A 19171-nucleotide genomic window follows, 5' to 3' on the forward strand; every position below is an offset into this window, starting at 1 on the left:
CTGGGCCTGTGAGCCATGGCCGATGAGCCTGCACGTCCGGAGCCTGTGCTCTGCAACGGGAGAAGCCACAACAGTGAGACGCCCGTGACCACAAAAAAAAAAAAAAAAGGATGGTCCTGGGCACAACCTGGCTGCCAATGCACTTTGTCAAACAAGAGTTTTTCTTTATATTTTTCCATCTTGTATGTTATTCTATGGGTAATTTATCTGCAAATGTATTATCTGCTAGCGGGGGCAGGTCTTGGGAGGTTTCCCTGTCCAAAAGGACACTTACAAAGGAGGCATCTTGGCTGCTCCATGCTGGTTTGCTTGACTCTAAAGCTGAGGGTTATCATGTGCTTATTAGGTGCCAGACGCTGGACTAAGCAATTTACGCACTTTGCCCACTTAATACCACAGTCACTCAAGGTGGTAGGAACTATTGTTACAGGAGTGGGGACCGAGGCCCTGAGAGGTAGATGATCTGTGCACGTCCAGTATAAAAGCCGGTCAAGAGCAGGGCTGGGACGGCGCTGGAGTCAGCCTGACCTCAGGGCATGTGCTCTAACCACTGAGATATCTGCACACACATCTGGATTCCTAAGCGCCCCACACCTCACCCCCCTCCCCCAGTAAAATGCTGTCACACCCTCCTCTATTGGTTAGGGTCACCACAAAACCTGAACTAAATGCTTTCATTTGGGAACTCTTTGTCGGGAGAAGAACAGTTCTCATCATACTTAATCTGTATGATATCAGGGCAGTCCTCCGTGGAAACTCCATCCAAGGAGGAAACACAGCGCCCTCACCAGGGACCCCAAAATCAATTGGAAACAATAATATGCCGGAAGCAAGATGGCCACGAATTTTTTAGAAAAACTGGGCTTCAAAATATTTGATGAGAGATGCTCTTCAATACCTCTCCCTTTTTCCCCTCTTCCTTTCTCTTCTTTTAAACAGCCAGCAGGTTGGAGTCATCAGGAAGTGGAATTTGTAGGAAGGTGTCAGTCAGTCCACAGGCCGCCCTCACACGGACGCTGCAAAGGACCCCTCCATGAATATGAGCGTCATGGATGGAAGCTTCTCAAGCTGGGGACGCCCCGGCAGACAGCGCTTTTGAGAAGATGGGGTTGGGGAGAGTCCTGCAAAGTGCCCTGGGCACAGGCCAGGGGAACACTTGTGCAGCTGCCTGCAGTCAACCGAGGAATGAAGCAAGGTGCAAGTGCGTGTAGGAATAAGAATTGAAAAAATCCATGCATATTCGAGTGACCGTGAGAGTATGCTTTCCTCGGTGTGAAAACCAGTCAAGGCTACTGCTCCAGCTAGCATCAGACTAAGTGGTTTTCTCCCCTCCTTTTTCCGCAAGTGGGGATAGTGTTTAATTTGCACTGACAAGCTGGGTGGCCCTGGGGAAATTACTTAACCTCTCTAAGTTTCGGATTCCTTGTCTGTCAAATGGGGATCATGGGAGAACCCATCTCATAGGTTGCTATGAGCGTGAAATAAGGGAGAGCAGGTGAATTGCTTAGCACAGTGCTGTTCACGTCAGTGATTCCTCCTGCTGCTCTCCTGGTTTCTCTTCTTACAAAGCATCTTCTTCCGTCTTATCTACTCAAGGTTAGAGGTCGTCATCACTTTTTCCCACAATTATATAAGAAGCACCTTGTAAAATAAAGTCCCCATTCCATAGTTGTACACCCGTGTTCATAACAAACTTACTCAAAATGGCCAAAAGGTGGAAGCAACCCAAGTGGCCATGGATGGATGAACAGGTAAACAAAATGTGGTGAATCCATACAATGAAATATTCAACTGGAATGAACCATGAGGATATCATACTAAGTGAAATAAGATGGTCACAAAAGGACAAACAATGTAAGGTTCCATTTATATGAGGAACCTAGAATAGTCCAATTCACAGACACAGAAAGCATGGTGGGAGGGGAGGAAGGAAGCAGGGGGTTTGATGTGTTGGGCTTAGAGTTTCAGTTTGGGAAGATGAACAAAGTTCTGAAGATGGATGGGGGTGATGGCTGCACAACAGTGTGAATAGATTTAATGCCACTGTGAACTGTACACTGAAACATGGTTAAGATGGTAAATTTTATGTGTATTTTACCATAATTTTGAAAATTAAAAGTTAAAAACAAACCCCAAAATGAAATACCTCCAAGGTTTCTCCGAGGTTTGGGGTGATAGAAATGGAGGAAAATGTTCTGAGAGCAGGTTGTGGTGATGGCTGCACAACTCCATCAATATATTCAAATTGATTGAATTGGACACTTCAAATGGGTTAAGTTTCTGTTATGTAAATTGTACTTCAGTGAAGCTGTTAAGAGCAAGCAAGCAAACAAACACATGCTGTGATCCGGAGGAAACTTTGGAGGATGAAGGAGCTGTTCACTGTCTTGATTGTGGCTATGGTTTCACAGGTGTACCCATATGTCAAAGCCCATCCACTTACAGACTTTAAACATGTGCTGTTTATTGCATGTCAATTATATCTTAATAAAGCTGTGTTTTAAAAAGGCAGAAGAGTATTCCATATATAACAAACCCCTTATAATATATTAAACTCCTTAGAATATATTAAACAATATAATTTATTAAACAATGCCCCCTTTGGATGGAAATTTAGGTTTCAAATTTTATGCCCCTATCAATAATATTTCAATAAATATCTTTGTAGGAAAAAAGAAGAAAAAAATGCAGATATTGTTTGCTGATCCCCCTCTTCTTCTCCCCACGGGCAAGCCACAGAGTCAGAATTTCCCAGGGAGGGGGCCTGGGAACCTGTAATTTTACTGAACATTCCTGAAAATTTCTTGGAATCAGACATGTTGGGGCACATTGAATCAAACTTCATGAACTTGGATTTTCAGGCTTGGGAGTGTGAAATCCCCTTTTCTTTGATCCCTAAAAAATTCTGTAAGTGTTCCATACAAATGATTCTAAATTTCAGTTTCCTTCCTATTGGCGGTGCATCAGAATCATCAGGGAGCTTGTGAGAATGCATATTCCCAGGCCCTACTCCCAGGGAGGATGTGTATGGTTGCCAGATTTCGCATAAATAAAGAAATGAATAAATCAATATATAATAAACTATAGGGTGTCCGTTAAATCTGAATTTCAGATAAACACCAAATAATTTTTTTAGCATAAGGGGTTCCTTGCAATAGTTGGGCCACACCTGTACATAACAATGATTTGTTGCTTCTCTGAAATTCAGATTTAACTGCGTGTCCTGTATTTCATCTGGGAATCCTAAGTATGAGTCCTCAGGCCTGGGGTGAAGCCCAGATCTGCACTGTGGGTCTGCTCCCCACGTGCTTCTGACGAGGGGGATCCTTAGAACCCATGTTGAGAACCCCTGATCAGGTCAACACCTTCTGGGTCAGGAGCCCCTCCTCAGGGCGGCCAGTGGATCCCAGTGCATCCCACAAGTGAGCACACTTTAATGTTGGTCCAAGGAGGAAAAGGGGGCTGAGAAGCAGCAGGACAAAACTGTCCCAGGTTTTCAAAGCCAAACGTGGTGGATGCGGTGTCACGAGCCCTGCAGCCTGAGGGACGGTGCTCATCTTCTCTGAGTGAGTATTTAAGGCTGCCTAGTGGACCCACACCCCAGGATTCTGTCTAGATTCTCTAAACTTTATTTATTTATACCCAGCCTCGTCCCAGAAAGGACTTTAAGCCTCGGAGGTCTCAGTCCATGCAGGGTTCTTGGTGCTCGGGAGTGAGGTTAACATGCCGTCTCTCTGGGACACACACGACAGGTATTAATTGTGTGCTACCACGAATGGGCATTATTCTGGGAGTTTTACAATTAGAACCATCTCATTTAGCCCTCGAGATAAGCCTGCAAGGTCATTGCTGTCGTTGGCCCCATTTTGTAGATGAGGAAACCGAGGTTCAGAGGGGTCCAATGGCTTGTGCAAGAGCGCACCGAGTAGGCCAGTGGCAGAGCTGGGGTTCTGACCCAGGACTGTGTTGCTAACCAGCCCCCATCCTGCCTCCCTACTGAACCAGATACTTCTGGTGACTGAGCTTTGGTGGGCGAATTTTGGGTTACGTTCCGCTTAACCTGGGGCCATACTTTAGGTCCTGATCCCGGGAACATTTCTGATCCGGTGTGATAACAGCTGGCAGGCCTTGAGCGTCTACTCTGGCCAGACACTTTGACTTTTTATACATAGATACTCTCTCAACGCCCTGCACCGCTGAGAAGACCCAGACCCAGGCATACAGAGAAGCCTGGCCGAGGTCACAAAGCTAGGAAGTTGCAGAGCACTGATCTGCCTAAAAAGGAAGCATCCATCTCTGCATCTTCAAAAGCACACACCTGCTTTCCACCTCCCCTCGCCAAGCTTCACTTTTCAGGAAAACGCTCTCGCTCTGGGCTGGTCGCTAGGCAACCCTTGCATGTAATTCCACGAAATGCCCAGAAGAGGGCGCGAGGACTCGCTCTCCCCGGGCACCCACGCGATGGGGCTGAACTTCGCAGAATCGCGAAAGGAAGAGTGACGCGCTCCAGACGAACTCCACCTGTGGCCGTACCCGAGCCCTAGGCTGCACGGAAGGTGACACAACACGGCACCTCTGCACCCCACCCCACCCCCCACCCCCGCAGGGGCCTGGACTCACCGAGGCTGGGTTTTCGATGACCAGTTCGTAGGTCAGCCCTCCGGACCCAAACCTCAGGATGTCTCCGGGTAGGAGCTTCACAGCCACGTTCTGAATGTGGCACTCATTGACGAACGTGCCGTTGCAGGAATTGAAGTCGTGGAGAACAAAGCTGCTTTCGGCCTCATTATATTCAATGAGTGCGTGATGGTTGTCGACGTCTGCAGACTGAAATGCAGAAGGGGGACAGTCAGAGCCAGGAATAACAGGAATAACAAGGAATAACTAGTGCCACTGACACTGGGGGCCCCAATGTGCTAATCACTTCATCTGGCTGGACAGTCACTGCAATCCTCATTTTAAGAGGAGGATGCTGAGGGTCAGAGAGGTTAAGTGACTTGCCTAAGGCCACACAGCTAGTGAGTGGAGGGTCACCAGACCCTGACAGCAGACCCAGAATAGATGCCCAGTTTTGGGGTAGGGCGTCAGGCAACACAGAGGCAAGAGGGAACTCGGGGGAAATTGGCCAGGAATTGGCCACTTGATAGTTCTCTGATCCCATGCAAGTATCCTTTTGGTTGTCCCGAGTGGCAAGACAGCAGAAATGGCCCAACACAAACCAGAAAGGTCAGTTGGCAAGTGACAACTGTCCATTTACTGCAAGTGTTAAAGTTCAGGGGAGGTTTTGTAATAATTGTTGTTTGTTCTATTCATTTTTAAAATAACATGTTTTTTGTAATAATGCAGAAAATGAGAACTAGAGAAAAACACAAAGAAGACATTAAAATCACTTAGACTCCCGTCCCCCAGAGGCAGGCACCGAGAACACGGTGGTTCACATCCTTCCAGTCTTTTCTCTATGCTTACAATCTTTTTAAAAAGTTTAAACACAATTGAGCTCATACCACAAAACATAGTTTTATAACTACCTTTTAAAAGCCTTGGTGTACAATGAAGGTTTTTCCCATGTGCTTAATTATTACTGTTGCTTCTTAAAAGCTAATCAGAATTTATCTAACCAAAGATGATCTATTTTTCAATAGGGGCCCTGGTGTGACCACATTTCCCTCAAAAGAGAGAGACCCCAGACAGTGATTTGTCAGTGGCGTCAGAAACCTCCTGTGTAACCACTTTAATAAGAAGAATGAGCAAAACTCGGCACCAAGGAGGAAATATCACATCCCCCCCTGGCCCCGGCGCCCTGGACTATGGGCTGCAGGGCATGCGCGAAGTCTTCTGTCTCCTCAGGACACTGCCTATGAGCCATCCACTCCAGCCTGAGACTTTGCAACTATTTTCTAAGTCACTCTTCTCAGAGTGCCTCATCCAACTTTCATAGAGAGTACTTGGACTTAGAAATCTATACTAATGTCCCACAATATAATTATAACCAATAGCTTTTATTAATAATAGCTTATAGTATATGAATAGATAATAATATAACTGCATATATTAGTAGAATATATTAATGACACATTATGTGTAATTACACAAATGCCAGGAAATTTGCTAAGTGCTTTACTGCATTATCCCGTTTCATCTTCACAATAATTCAAAGGGATACTTCCTCATTTAAAACAAAAATTAATTTTTTATTGAAGTCTAGTTGATTTACAATGTTGTGTTAGTTTCAGGTGTACAGCAAAGTGATTCAGTTATACATATATATAATATCTATTCTTTTTCAGGTTCTTTTCTATCACAGGTTACTGCAAGATATTGAATATAGTTCCCTGTGCTGTACAGTAGGTCCGATAGTTACTCATTTCTTAGATGAGGAAACTGAGGCATAGAACGATTAAGTGTGCCCACAGTCAGCCACTTTGACTCGCTTGGCTTGTTCCCAGGTTTGCCTGATTCAAATGACTGTGCCTTTACCCACTTTTCAAATTCCTACCAAACACTTTGGCACTTAAAATACTGAAACACAAGAAGAAAGCAGGAGTAGCTCTATTAATTTCAGGCAGAGCCAACTTCAGAGGAAGGAAAGTTATCAGGGATAAAGAGAGGCGATACATAGTGATAAAGGGGTCGATTCTCCAAGCAGACATAACAGTCCTTCATTGTATGTACCCAACAATAGAGCATCAAAGTATGGAAGGCAAAAACTGATAGAACTGCAAGGAGAAGCAGATGAATCCATCATGGTAGCTGGAGACCTCAACAGCCCTCTGTCAGTGACGGGCAGACCCACCAGGCAGAAAATTAGGAAGAATGAAGTTGAACTGAACAGCACTACCATCATCTGGATCTAACTGGCAATCACACAGCTTCATCCCACAGCAACAAAACACACATCCTTCTCAAGCTCCCATGGAACATTCATGAAGCAGACCACATTCCAGGCCACAAAATATACCTCAACAAATGTAAAAGAATAGAAATTATGCAAAGTACGTTTTCAGAACACAATGGAATTAGGCTAGAAACCAATACCAGAAAGACAGCTGGAAAATACCCAAATATTTGGAGATTAAACAACACACCTCTAAATAACAGATGGGTCAAGGAGGGAGTCTCATGGGAAATAAAAATTTATCTTGAGCTAAATGAAAATGAAAATACAACCTATGAAAATTTGCAAGATGCAGTGAAAGCAGTGCTTGGAGGGAAGTTTATGGCATTGAAGGCATACATTTGAAAAGATCTAAGCTTCCACCTTATGAAACTAGAGAAAGAAGAGCAATATAAGCCTACCACAAGCACAAGACAAGAAGCAATGAATGAAATAAAAAGCAGGAAAACAATAGAGAAAAGTCAGCAAAATAAAGAGCTGTTTGGTTTTTTTTTTTTTTTTTTTTGTAAAGATCAATAAAATTGACAAACCTCTAGCAGGATAACCAAGAAAAAAAGAGAGAAGATACAAATTACTCAAATCAGAAATGAAAGTGATGGCATCACTACTGATCTCATGGACACTGAAGGGATAATAAAGGAATATTATGAATAATTCTATGCCCACAGATTTTATAACTTAATGAAGTGGACCATTTCCTTGAAAGACACAATCTACTGAAACTCACACAAGGAGAAATAAATACTCTGAATAGACTCATATCTAGTAAAGAATTTGAATCAATAATGAATAACCTTCCAAAATGGAAAGCACCAGGCCTGGATGGGTTCACTGGTCAATTCTATCAAACATTAAGGAAAGAATGATATCAGTTCTAAATAATCTCTTCCAGAAAATAGAAGAAGAGAGAACACTTCCCAGCTCATTCTGTGAGGCCAAGCTTATTCTAATAGCAAAACCAGATAAAGATATTGCAAAACAGGAAAATTGCAGACCAATACCTCCCATGAACATAGATGCAAAATCCTCAACAAAATATGAGCAAATTGAATCCAGTGATGTATAAAAAGACTTCTACCCCACAGTCAAGTGGGATTTATTCCAGGTATGCAAGGCTGGTTCAACATTTGGAAATCAATTAATGTAATCCATCACATCAACAGCGTAGAGAAGAGAAATCGCATTATCATAACAGTAGATGCAAAAAGAGCATTTGACAAAATTAAACACCATCCATGATAAACTAACAAACCACCGAACCACCACAACAACTCTTGGCAAATTAGGGATGGAGGGGAACTTCCTCAACCTGATAAAGTACATCTATAAAAACCCTAAAGCTAACGTCATATTTAATGGTGAGAAACTAGAAACTTTCCAATTAAGATCAGGAATAAGGTGAAGATGTCCCCTTTCACCACTCATTTTCAACATTGTACTGTATGTCCTAGCTAATGCAACAAGGCAAGAAAAGAGAATAAAAGATAGATTGGGAAGGAAAAAGAAATCTTCTTTGGTGAGGTGTTTGTTCAGATCTTTTGCCCATTTTGCAGATGGCATGATTGTCTATGCAGAAAATCCCAAAGAACCGACAGAAAGCCCTCCTGGAACTAATGAGCAATTGTACCCAGGTTGCAGAATACATGATTAATATACAAAAGTCAATTGCTTTCCTATATACCAACAATGAACAAGTGGAATATGAAATTAAAAACACAACACCATTTACATTAGCACCAAAAAAAAAAAAAATGAAGTACTTAGGAATAAATCTAACAAAATACTTAGCTATATGAAGAGGTATCTGAAGAAAACTACAAAATGTTGATGAAAGAAATCAAAGTAGTCTAAATAAATGAAGAGATATTTCATGTTTATTTCAAATTCCTTAATGATGTATGATGTTTAACATCTTTTCATATGCTTATTTGACATCTGTAGATTTTCTTTGGTGAGGTGTCTGTTGAGCTCTTTTGCCCATTTTTAAGTTGGGTTGTTTGGTTTCTTATTGTTGACATTTAAGACTCATTTATATTGTTTATTTATTTATTTTATTGAAATGTAGTCGATTTACAATGTTGTATTAATTTCTGCTGTACAGCAAAGTGATTCAGTTATACATATATATACATTCTTTTTAAAATATTCTTTTCCATTATGCTTTATCACAGGATATTGAATATAGTTCCCTGTGCTCTACAGTAGGACCTTGTTGTTTCTCCATCCTGGATGTAACAGCTCACATCTGCTAACCTCAACCCCCCACTCCATCTCTCCCTCAACCCCCTCCCCCTTGGCAACCATAGTCTGTTCTCTATATCCATGAAGACTCATTTATTTTGGATACATGCTTACAGCATCTTTCTTCATAACTGCCAAAAACTGGAAGCAACCAAGATGTCCTTTAAAAGGTAAATGGATAGACAAATTGTGGTACATCCATACAATGAAATACTAGTGATAAAAATAAATGAGTTATCAAATAACAAAAAAGACATGGAGGAATCTTAAATGCATATTGCTTAGTGAAAGAACCTAGTCTGAAAAGGTTACATACCGTATGATTCCAACTGTATGAAATTCTGGAAAAAGTAAAACTATAAGGAGAGTAAAAGATCAGTGCTTGCCAGGGGCACAGGGGCTCTGGGGCTCAGAATGAAGAGGAGGGGCACAGGGGATTTCAGGGCAGTGAAAATATTTTTTATGATACTGTAATGGTGGATACTTGTCACTATACATTTGTCAAAAGGAAAGAACGTACAACGCAAAGAGTGAACCCTAATGTAAACTATGGACTTAGTTAATAATAGCATATCAATATTGGTTCATCAGTTGTAACAAATGTACCGCACTAATGCATGATGTTAATAATAGGGGAAACTGTGTGTATTGGAGGGGTGGATATATGGGAACTCTCTGTATTCTCTGCTCAATTTCCTGTAAACCTAAAACTGTTCAAAAAATAAAGTATTTAAAAAAATGAAAACACATTAGTTCTTTGGAAAATGTCACCCACATCATCTTCATCATCATTGCCATTGATCTTTGTGTCCTTTGAACCTTTGATAACCCATGAATGAGAGAAATTCTGTGTTACATTTTGTTTGTCTCTTGCCAGGCTTCACTGCTTTCAGTTCCTCAAAAACTGTCAAGCCATTATTAAGAAATCAAAGCAAGCAGGAAGTTTTAAATGACTCCACAAATTCGGGTGAGCCTCTACCACATGTTAGGCCAGGAGACAGCTTCCTAGTTTGGCCCTATAATATCACTCGCTCCCTTTACTTGGAAAATTGCTAAATGCTGCTACTGGACAGACGCCCTGCTGCTAATACAGACTGACTCTATAAGCCCCAGCCTACTGAGCTGTCCAACTATGAGATGAACTGTTATTTATTTATTATTATTTTTATTATTATCCTTATCATCCTCTAACATATTTTGAGGGCTTCCTGTGAACTGGGCCCTGCTGAAGCATTTTGTGTGCATTTTTATCATTTAATCTGCATGACAGCCCTAAACAGGGACTCTATTATTATCTCCATCTTAGAGATGAAGAAGCTGAGACTCAAAAGGCGAAGTGAGAGGACAGCATTACCTTGATACCAAACCCAGACAAAGACACTACAAGAAAACTACAGACCAATATCTCTTATGAACACTGATACCACAATCCTCAACAAAATAGGAGGAAACCGAATTCAACAGCACATTAAAAGGATCATACACTATGACCAAGTGGGATTTACTCTTGGAATGCAGACTTGATGGTTCAACATATGAAAATTTATCCATGTAATACATCACATTAACAGAAAGAAGGAAAAAAATGATCATCTCGATTGATGTACAAAAAGCATTTGACAAAATGCAACACTCTTTCATGATAAAAGCACTCAACAAATAGGGAATAGTGGGAAATTACCTCAACATAATAAAGGTCAAATATGAAAGGCCCACAGGTAGCATCATACTCAAAGGTGAAAGACTGAAAGCTTTTCCTCTAATTTCAAGAATAAGATAAGGATACCTGCTTTTGCCACTTCTATTCAACAAAGTGCTGGAAGTCCTAGCCAGAGCAATTAGGCAAGAAAAAGAAATAAAGGCATCCAAATTCGAAAGGAAGAAGTAAAATTATCTCTGTTCACAGGCAACATGATCTTACATGTACAAAATCCTAAAGAGTCCATGAAAAACCACAACCCTCTTAGAACTAAAAAATAACATTCACTAGCAAAATCATAGGACACAAAATCAACACACAAACATCAGCTGTGTTTCTATATGCTCACAATGAACAATCTGAAAAGGAAGTTAAGAAAATAATTTCATTTACAATAGCATCAAAATGAATAACATATTTTGGGATAAATTTAACCAAGGTGGTAAAAGATGTGTACACTGAAAACTACAAAGTGCTGCTGAAAGAAATTAAAGACACAAATGAATGGAAAGACACCCTGTATTCGTGGGTTGGAAGACTTAATATTGTTAAGATGTCATTACTACACAGCAGGATCTACAGATTCAAAATCCCAACAGCAGATTTGGCAGAAATAGAAAAATCCATCCTAAAATTCATATGGAATCTCAGTGGACCCCAAATAGCCAAAATACTATTGAGAAAGAAAAGCAAAGTTGAAGGTCTCACACTTCCTGATTTCAAAACTTACTGCATACAAAGGTACAGTAATCAAAACAGTGTGATACTGACATAAGGTCAGGCACATAGGCCAATAGAATAGAATAGAGAGCACAGAAATAAAACTTTGCATATATGGTCCAATGATTTTTGACATGGGTGCCAAGATTATTCAATGGGGAAAGAACAGTATTTTCAACAAATGATGCTGGGAAAGACTGCAAAAGAATTAAGTTGAACTCTTACCTTACACCATGTATAAAAATTAACTCAAAGTGGATCAAAGACTTAAACAGAGTCTAAAACTATAAAACTTTTAGAGGAAAGCACAGGAGGAAAGCTTTATGACATTGGATTTGGCAATGCATTATTGGATATGATACCAAAAGCATAGGCAGCAAAAGTAAAAATAGATAAATTCAACTATATCAAAAATTAAAACTTCAGTGAATCAAAGGACACAATAAACAGGGTGAAAGGCCATCTAGAGAATGGGAGAAAATAGTTGCAAAACACAAATCTGAAAAAGGGTTAATATGAAGAATATATAGAGAACTATAACTCAACAACAACAACAAAAAAGAACCCCCAAATAACCTGATCAAATATGGGCAAAGAACTGGAATAGACATTTCTCCAAAGAAGATATATAAATGTCCAACAAGCATATAAAAAGATGCTCAACATTACTAGTCATTAGGGAAATTCAAATCAAAACCACAGTGAGATACCACCTCATACCCATTAGGATGGCTACTATCAAAAACAAACAAACAGCAACAGAAAATAACAAGTGTTGGCAAGGATGTAGAGTAGGGGAACACTTATGCACTGCTGAGAATGTAAAATGGTGCAGCTGATAGGGAAAACAGTAGAGCGGCTTCTCAAACAATTTAGAATAAAATTATCATATGATCCAGCAAGTCCACTTCTGGGTATATACCCCGAAGAATTGAAAGCAGGAACTTAAAGAGTTATTTGTACACTCATGTTTATAGTAGCATTATTCACAATTGCCAAAAGGTGGAAGCCACCCAAGTGCCCACTGACTGATGATTGGATAAGCAAAATGTGGTCCATCCATACAGTGGAATATTATTCAGTGTAGGAGGAAGGAAATTCTGACACATGCTACAACATGGATGAACCGTGAGGACATTATGTGAAGTAAGTGTCACAAAAAAGCAAATTTTGTATGATTCCACTGTGTGAGGTACATAAAGTAGTCAAGCTCATAGAAACAAAATAGAACGGGGGTTGCCAGGAGCTGGGGAAGGGGAAACGGGGAATTGTTCTTTAATGGGTACAGTTTCAGTTTTGCAAGATGAAAAATTCTGAGGCTGGTTGCACAACAATGTGAATAACTTACAACTACTGATCTGTACACTTAAAAGTGGTTAAGACGGTAAACTTTATAGGTATTTTACCACGATTTAAAAAATGGCTAAGATGAAGGGACTCACTCAACATCAGGATGCTGGCCCAGGGCAATGTCAGGGTTTGAACCCAAGTCTAATTCCAAAACTTGTACCTTTGATTTGTACCCTGTGATTTTCAGAGTAGAGAGTGATTTAATAATGAGAGAGGAGACAGGCAGGACCTAATATACAAAACAAGTGCATTTTTTAAGGCTCCTGCATTGAAAATGTCTTTAAAAAGTATATAGTGAGTCCATAAAATATTGAGACGTTTAAACTTCTATTAACAATGACCATCTGCTCTGACGACCCCTGTGCTTTAAGGAAGCCTCCTCGGGAAGCTGACTTAGTTATGACATTGCCCTGAGGTTCACTGACATTGTCGCTGAGGTTCGACGTGTACCTGGAACCGTCCTTTGGAGCTAGGTTTCAACCTTGCATCACCTGGCACTGGGAAGCCCCATCTCAGACCATAACCTCCCACTCCCGGCCTTCCTTATCCTCTGTCTCGTCCTCTCCTTGAGTCACGTAGCCTTTGCTCCCTGTTTGCTCCCTATGGGTAATGCCCTATGCTCACCCAGCCTGGGCCCTGCTCAAGCTCACCAGCTCCTTCAAGTCCATCCTGGCCCCCAAACCCTCCTGCCACCCTCACACTTCTGTCCTGAGGCTGGCCCAGTGCCCTTTGGGCCCCCCAGCCAGCAGGTCCCTGCTCTCAGGCTTTTCATTCTACTTTGACAACAGCCTCCTAGGTCTTCACCTCCTGCACCTGCCTGCATCCTCCGTCTGCTTCTCCCGACCCTCCTCCATCCCTTTACACGGCGCCCTCTGCCCAGCAGGCCCACCTGTGCGGCTACATCCATGGGCTGATGGGCTCCTTGTGTCTGGTTTCTGGTTGGGTTTGGCCAATGGGGGGGTTAGAGATCAGAGCAGGGAGGAGAGAGCTTGGGGTACTTACTCCCCTGGCTTCCATTCTCTGGGGCCACACAGCTTCCCTCAGAGGACTCTACCCAGCCCTCGGGGTCTCCGGGTCCCAGGAAATGCCCCTGCCCCTCACCCCTCAGCTCTGGGGGTGGGAACAGTCCTCACTCATACTAGCTCTGGGCCCTGCACTATCCTTTGTGGTTTCTCTGAGCCCTGCCCACTTCCTATGGAGTCCCTTCAGGAAACTCCCCTCCATCACTCCACACCCCTGTGAATGTGCCTTCAGCTCCCTGCCAGGACCTGGACTTCCCAGGCATGGAGAAGCTCCTAGATGGGAACCTCAAGGCTTCTCCTAGCTGCCAAGGGCCTCCGGGTGGTCCTGCCTTCATCCCAGCCTGGTCTGGTCCCTCTCCTCAACCATCTCCTCTTCTGCATCCTCACCTTGACAGTGTAACTTCCGTCTAACCTGTGAACGTGCTCACCACCCCCTCGGCCTGGAAACACCACCCCTTCCCCCTTCCTTTCCTTTATTGTCAAATGACTTCAAGAGGTTCCTCTCCCGCTGGGTCCTCAACCCACTGCCATTGCCCTCGGGGGCCTCCTCGGGCTCTCGGCCTCCCTGTGACATGTGACACAGTTGTCAGAGAGAGGCACGTGGCCTGGTGGTTCAGGGGTTGGGGGAGCAGGGCAACGTGGTGGTTATTAGACTGGGCTCGAGTCCAGCTCTCCTACTTCCTAGCAGGGTGACCTTGGGCAAGTGATACCTCAGCTTCCTCATCTGTAAGGTAACAAAAGGACAGTCTTATAAGCTACTGGTGACGTATAAATGATATAATACATACTAAAGCACTTAGAAGAGAACATAGGGCAAATGGGAAATGTTCTCTATTATGAGCAAGAGGATGGGCTCTGGAGTTAGAAAGCCTTGAGTTCAAGTCTCACCTCTGCTACCTTCCAGCTGTGCAGCCTGGGGCATGGTTCTTTGCTTCTCTTTGGTTGCTCCCTGAGCAGCAAAAATGAGTTTGATAAGCTGGGCTTCGTAGGATTGACAAAAGGTACTGCTTGGTGACATGTTCAAAGGAGTGGGATAACATTTTTGAAATTAACTTGTGTGTGTGTGTTTGTGTGTGTGTGTGTGTGTGTTTTATCTATTTCTTTTAACCTTTTGGTTCTAGGCTATCCCATCCCCCAGCCCCATCCCCCCACTGCCTCCAGAAAGGGATGTAGTGCAGAAATAGTAAAAAAAAAAAAAAATGGGGTTTTCAAAAGAATAAAGATATGAGGAAACGGCCAGGCGCTGGTGAGACGACGGGTCTGGGATTGGAAGGAAAGAAGAAGCTTCTCTGCTTCCCCGTCAGCTGGATCCTTCCTCCCCGGTCTCCCCGGGAGAGCCCTGTGGACCGGCAAGGCCTCAGGAGAGGCTGGTCCTGAAATCAGACTGCCTGAGCGTGGTGCCCAGTGCCCCAGCCTCCCTCTGTGACCTCAGGCAGGATAATCAGCCTATCTGTGCCTCAACGCCCTCATCTGTAAAGTGGGGCAAACAACACTAACCTCCTAAGGATGAAATGAGTTAATACACTCGAAAGTGCCCAGAACAGTACCTGGCACAAAGCAAGCTGTCTCTGTGATGAATACCCTCAGCCTGGCAGCAGCTCTCTGGCTCCCTCACCTCTCTGACTGCTTCCAGGTCTCCACGCCGGGCTCCTCTCCCCTCAGATGTCCGTTTCCTCCTCACTCTGTCCATGGGCTGGGGCCACTGTGCCACCCCCTCGATTCGCAGGTGTGTATTTCCAACCCCTGGTTCATCTCCAGGCCCCAAACTGCCTGGCCGCTTCCGGGATGTTCAGGTGCTCACTCAACCAGTCCTGCTTCCTGCCCTCTTGGTAACGGGATTATCACCTGCCAGCTCATCCAGCCATCTTTCTCCGTGGCCTGTGGCATTGATCCTACTGATTCTTCCAGAAAGCTCTCAGACCAGTCCCAAAGCAACGGTCCAGTCAAGTGGTAGTATTAATGTGCTGGGCAGAATGGTCTCCCAAAGATGCCCATGCCCTGATCCCCAGAACCTGGGAATATGCTCCATGACGTGGCCAAAGGGACTGTGATGATGTCAAGGTTACTAATCAGTGCTCTTAAAAGAGGGAGACTAAGGACTTTCCTGGTGTTGCAGTGGTTAAGAATCCGCCTGCCAATGCAAGAGACACGGGTTCGAGCCCTGGTCCGGGAAGATCCCACATGCCATGGAGCAACAAAGCCCGTGTGCCACAACTACCGAGCCTGCGCTCCAGAGCCCACGAGCCACAACTACTGAATCTGCGTGCCTAGAGCCCGTGCTCCACAACAAGAGAAGCCACTGCAATGAGAAGCCCGTGCACCGCAACAAAGAGTAACCCTCGCTCGCTGCAGCTAGAGAAAGCCTGTGCTCAGCAACGAAGACCAAACCCAGCCAAAAACTTTTAAAAAAATTTTTAAAAAGTGGGAGACTATCCTGGGTTATCCAGGTGGGACTAATTGAACTCCACCAGTCCTTATAAGCAGAGGACTTACTCCGGCTGTATTGGAGAGATAAGTGGTGTTTCTTGCTGGGCCCCCATTTAACAGCCCCAATGCTCCTCTTCCTGGGAAAGCACCAGGTCAACGTTTCCTCTTTACCCAAATCCCCCCCTAGATGGCAACACCTCAGTCTGTTGCATGAATGAGGATCACAAGAACATTCATCTCACATTTCACTGACAACCCCCATTCTCGATTCCACAGAGTGGAATTTCCCTAGCTTAGTCAATTATCTTGTTATCTCAGTTAACTGAGAATTTCCAATTTAGATATTAGATGTTCCCAAAGCTAAATTTACACTCAAAAAGTGAAGCTTCTGTTTTTAGAAGCTTGAGTCAGCTCAGTCTGAAACTCAGCCCCACCTCCCCCGTCTAGCTGTGTGATTTGGGCCAGTTCCTTAACCTTTCTGAGTCCCATGTCCATGTCATCAAATGAGGATAATAATGATAATAGTAGTTCTCACCTTCACAGGATTTGTTTTGTGGATATAATTCTATAAATATATATACAGAACATACATAGATGATGTATAAAGCCATGTGAGATACAGTAAGTAGTCCATAAATGTATGCTGTAGCTGTTTGTATTATGTATGCTATTCAAAAGATTATGATCTTTCTTTCATATCACATCCATCAGAATGGCTACTATTAAAAAAAAAAGGGAAATAACAAGTGTTGGTGAGGACGCAGGGAAAGTGGAACCCTTGTGCCCTGTTGTGAGAATGTAACTTGGTGCAGCCACTATGGAAAACAGCATGGCAGTTCCTCAAACAATTAAAAATAAAATTATCATATGATCCAGCAAGTCTACTTTTGGGTATATATCCCAAAGAACTGAAAGCAGGGCCTTGAAGAGATATTTATACACCCATGTTCATAGCATTGTTTGCAACAGCCAAAAGGTGGAAACAACCCAAGTGTCCATCAGTAGATGAATGAATTAACAAAATGTGGTGAATCCACACAATGGAATATTATTCAGCCTTAAAAAAGGAAGGAAATTCGGACACATGATACAGCCTGGATGAACATGGACATTATACTCAGTGAAAGGATATTATACTCAGTGAAAGAAGCCAGTCATGAAAAGACAAATACTGTTATGATTCTACTTATATGAGATACCCAGAGTAGCCAAGGTCATAGAGACAGAAAGCAGAACGGTGGTTGCTGGGGGCTGGGATTGGGGGATAAGGGGAGTTGTTGTTTCATGGGTGCAGTTTCAGTTCTGCAAGATTCAAACAGTTCTGGAGATGGATGGGGGTGATGGCTGCACAACAGTGTGAATATATTTAATGCCACTGAACTGCACACTTAATAAAAGTGGTTAAGATGGTAAATTTTATGTTATGCATATCTTACCACAATAAAAAAAAAAAGAAAAAAGAGATCACGATCTAGCCCTTTCCTCTGAACATTTCCTCTTGGAAGCCCTCCATCTGCTGGTGAGAAACTAGTCCCATCAATTGCTGTGGTGGGTACTGACCAATGAAATCAGCCGCCAGTTCCCAAACAGGGGACAAAACATTCCCTGAGGACTGGTGAGACCAAACAGGTGAACCCCCAGAGCAAGGAGCACTTGGGGAGAAGCCAGGGGTGAAGTGGGGGTGAGGGGGGAGGATGGGAGCACGACCCAGGCAGGAGGACAAGCGTGATGCAGATGGGGAGCCAGCAAGTGCACCCTCCCAGGCCTGTTTCATTCCGTGGATTTCCCCACAGAGAGTCCACCTGTCACCTTATGTCCCAAAATGCAGGTGTTCGCTTAGAATAACAGAAATGTGAATTACACAGGTACCATACTTCACCCCGTAGATCAGTGAACATCCAATGGGGGGTCAGCACCCTAGGCTGGGGAGGGAGTGGGAGACGGGCGTCCACTGCTGGCAGGACACCACATCCGGAAACCTCTGGTGGACAATTTGGCTATGCCCATCAGAGTTACAGCTGTATGTGTCCTTTGACAGAGCAGACATACCTGCACGTCCGTGAAATGATGCAAATAATAGGAGAATCCCAGCAGCCTTGTTTAATAATAATAAACAAGATTATGGTGTAGGCTCTGGTTCTTTTCTGAGAGGGAGCCCAGAACTGGCAGGGGCCAGGAAAAGGGACGAGAGTCATCCGGCTGGATGGGATCTGGGGTGTGTGTATGAGATCAGTCTGGCTTCACGACCCTCAGATACCACGCTAGAAGGGCTGACACAGGCTGGAGAGATGGCTCCACCCATGAGAAAGGAGATGGCTGGCAGGACACTGATCACCGAGGGTGAGGGGTGGACACGAGCATTTCATCCCCCTGTCATGTCTGTTCTTTCTTTTTCTCTTCCATCTCCACCCTCGTAGCTGCAGCCCTGCGCTGACTTGGGCTGTCCTAGAGCTCAGTCTTCTAGGGATCCTAGGATTTCCCCAGGGTGGGACTGGGGGAGTCCCTGGGGAGGGGTAGGGTCAGTCAGCCCTTCATTGTTTACCCTTCGCTTCTCTTTTCCTCAAAACAAAGTTTATTGAAAGAATACACACACACACACACACACACACACACACACACACACAAGCAGGAGTTCTGCTGATCAAGAACGGAGAGGGAGGGAGCACTGATGGTGGGGTTCTCAAAGTGTGGTCCTGGAGCCAACTCCAGGGGACTCCATTCCCCCCACCTGAACCTGGGGAGCATATAAATGTGAAGATTCCTGGGCCTTACCCCAAACCCACTGGGTCAGAAGGCCTAGGAGTTCATGTTGAACAA

General features: G+C 43.7%; 2 protein-coding genes across 2 annotated transcripts in view; both read right to left on the bottom strand.

Moving 5' to 3' along the window:
• Positions 1–19171, bottom strand: part of LOC309807971 (forkhead-associated domain-containing protein 1-like) — a gene marked incomplete at both ends in the record, with an annotated part of 251083 nt that overhangs the window by 62519 nt on the left and 169393 nt on the right. The window lies entirely within an intron of this gene.
• The window catches only part of LOC309807972 (forkhead-associated domain-containing protein 1-like), a gene marked incomplete at both ends in the record, with an annotated part of 78550 nt that overhangs the window by 54373 nt on the left and 5006 nt on the right, over positions 1–19171 (bottom strand). The window contains one exon of the mRNA XM_082627983.1: positions 4621–4827. Within this exon, the coding sequence (XP_082484109.1) occupies positions 4621–4827 (207 nt within the window). The remainder of the gene's footprint in view (positions 1–4620; positions 4828–19171) is intronic.

Source organism: Mesoplodon mirus, assembly GCF_964341445.2.
Source record: "Mesoplodon mirus genome assembly, chromosome: 7".
NCBI classification, from domain to species: domain Eukaryota; kingdom Metazoa; phylum Chordata; class Mammalia; order Artiodactyla; family Ziphiidae; genus Mesoplodon; species Mesoplodon mirus.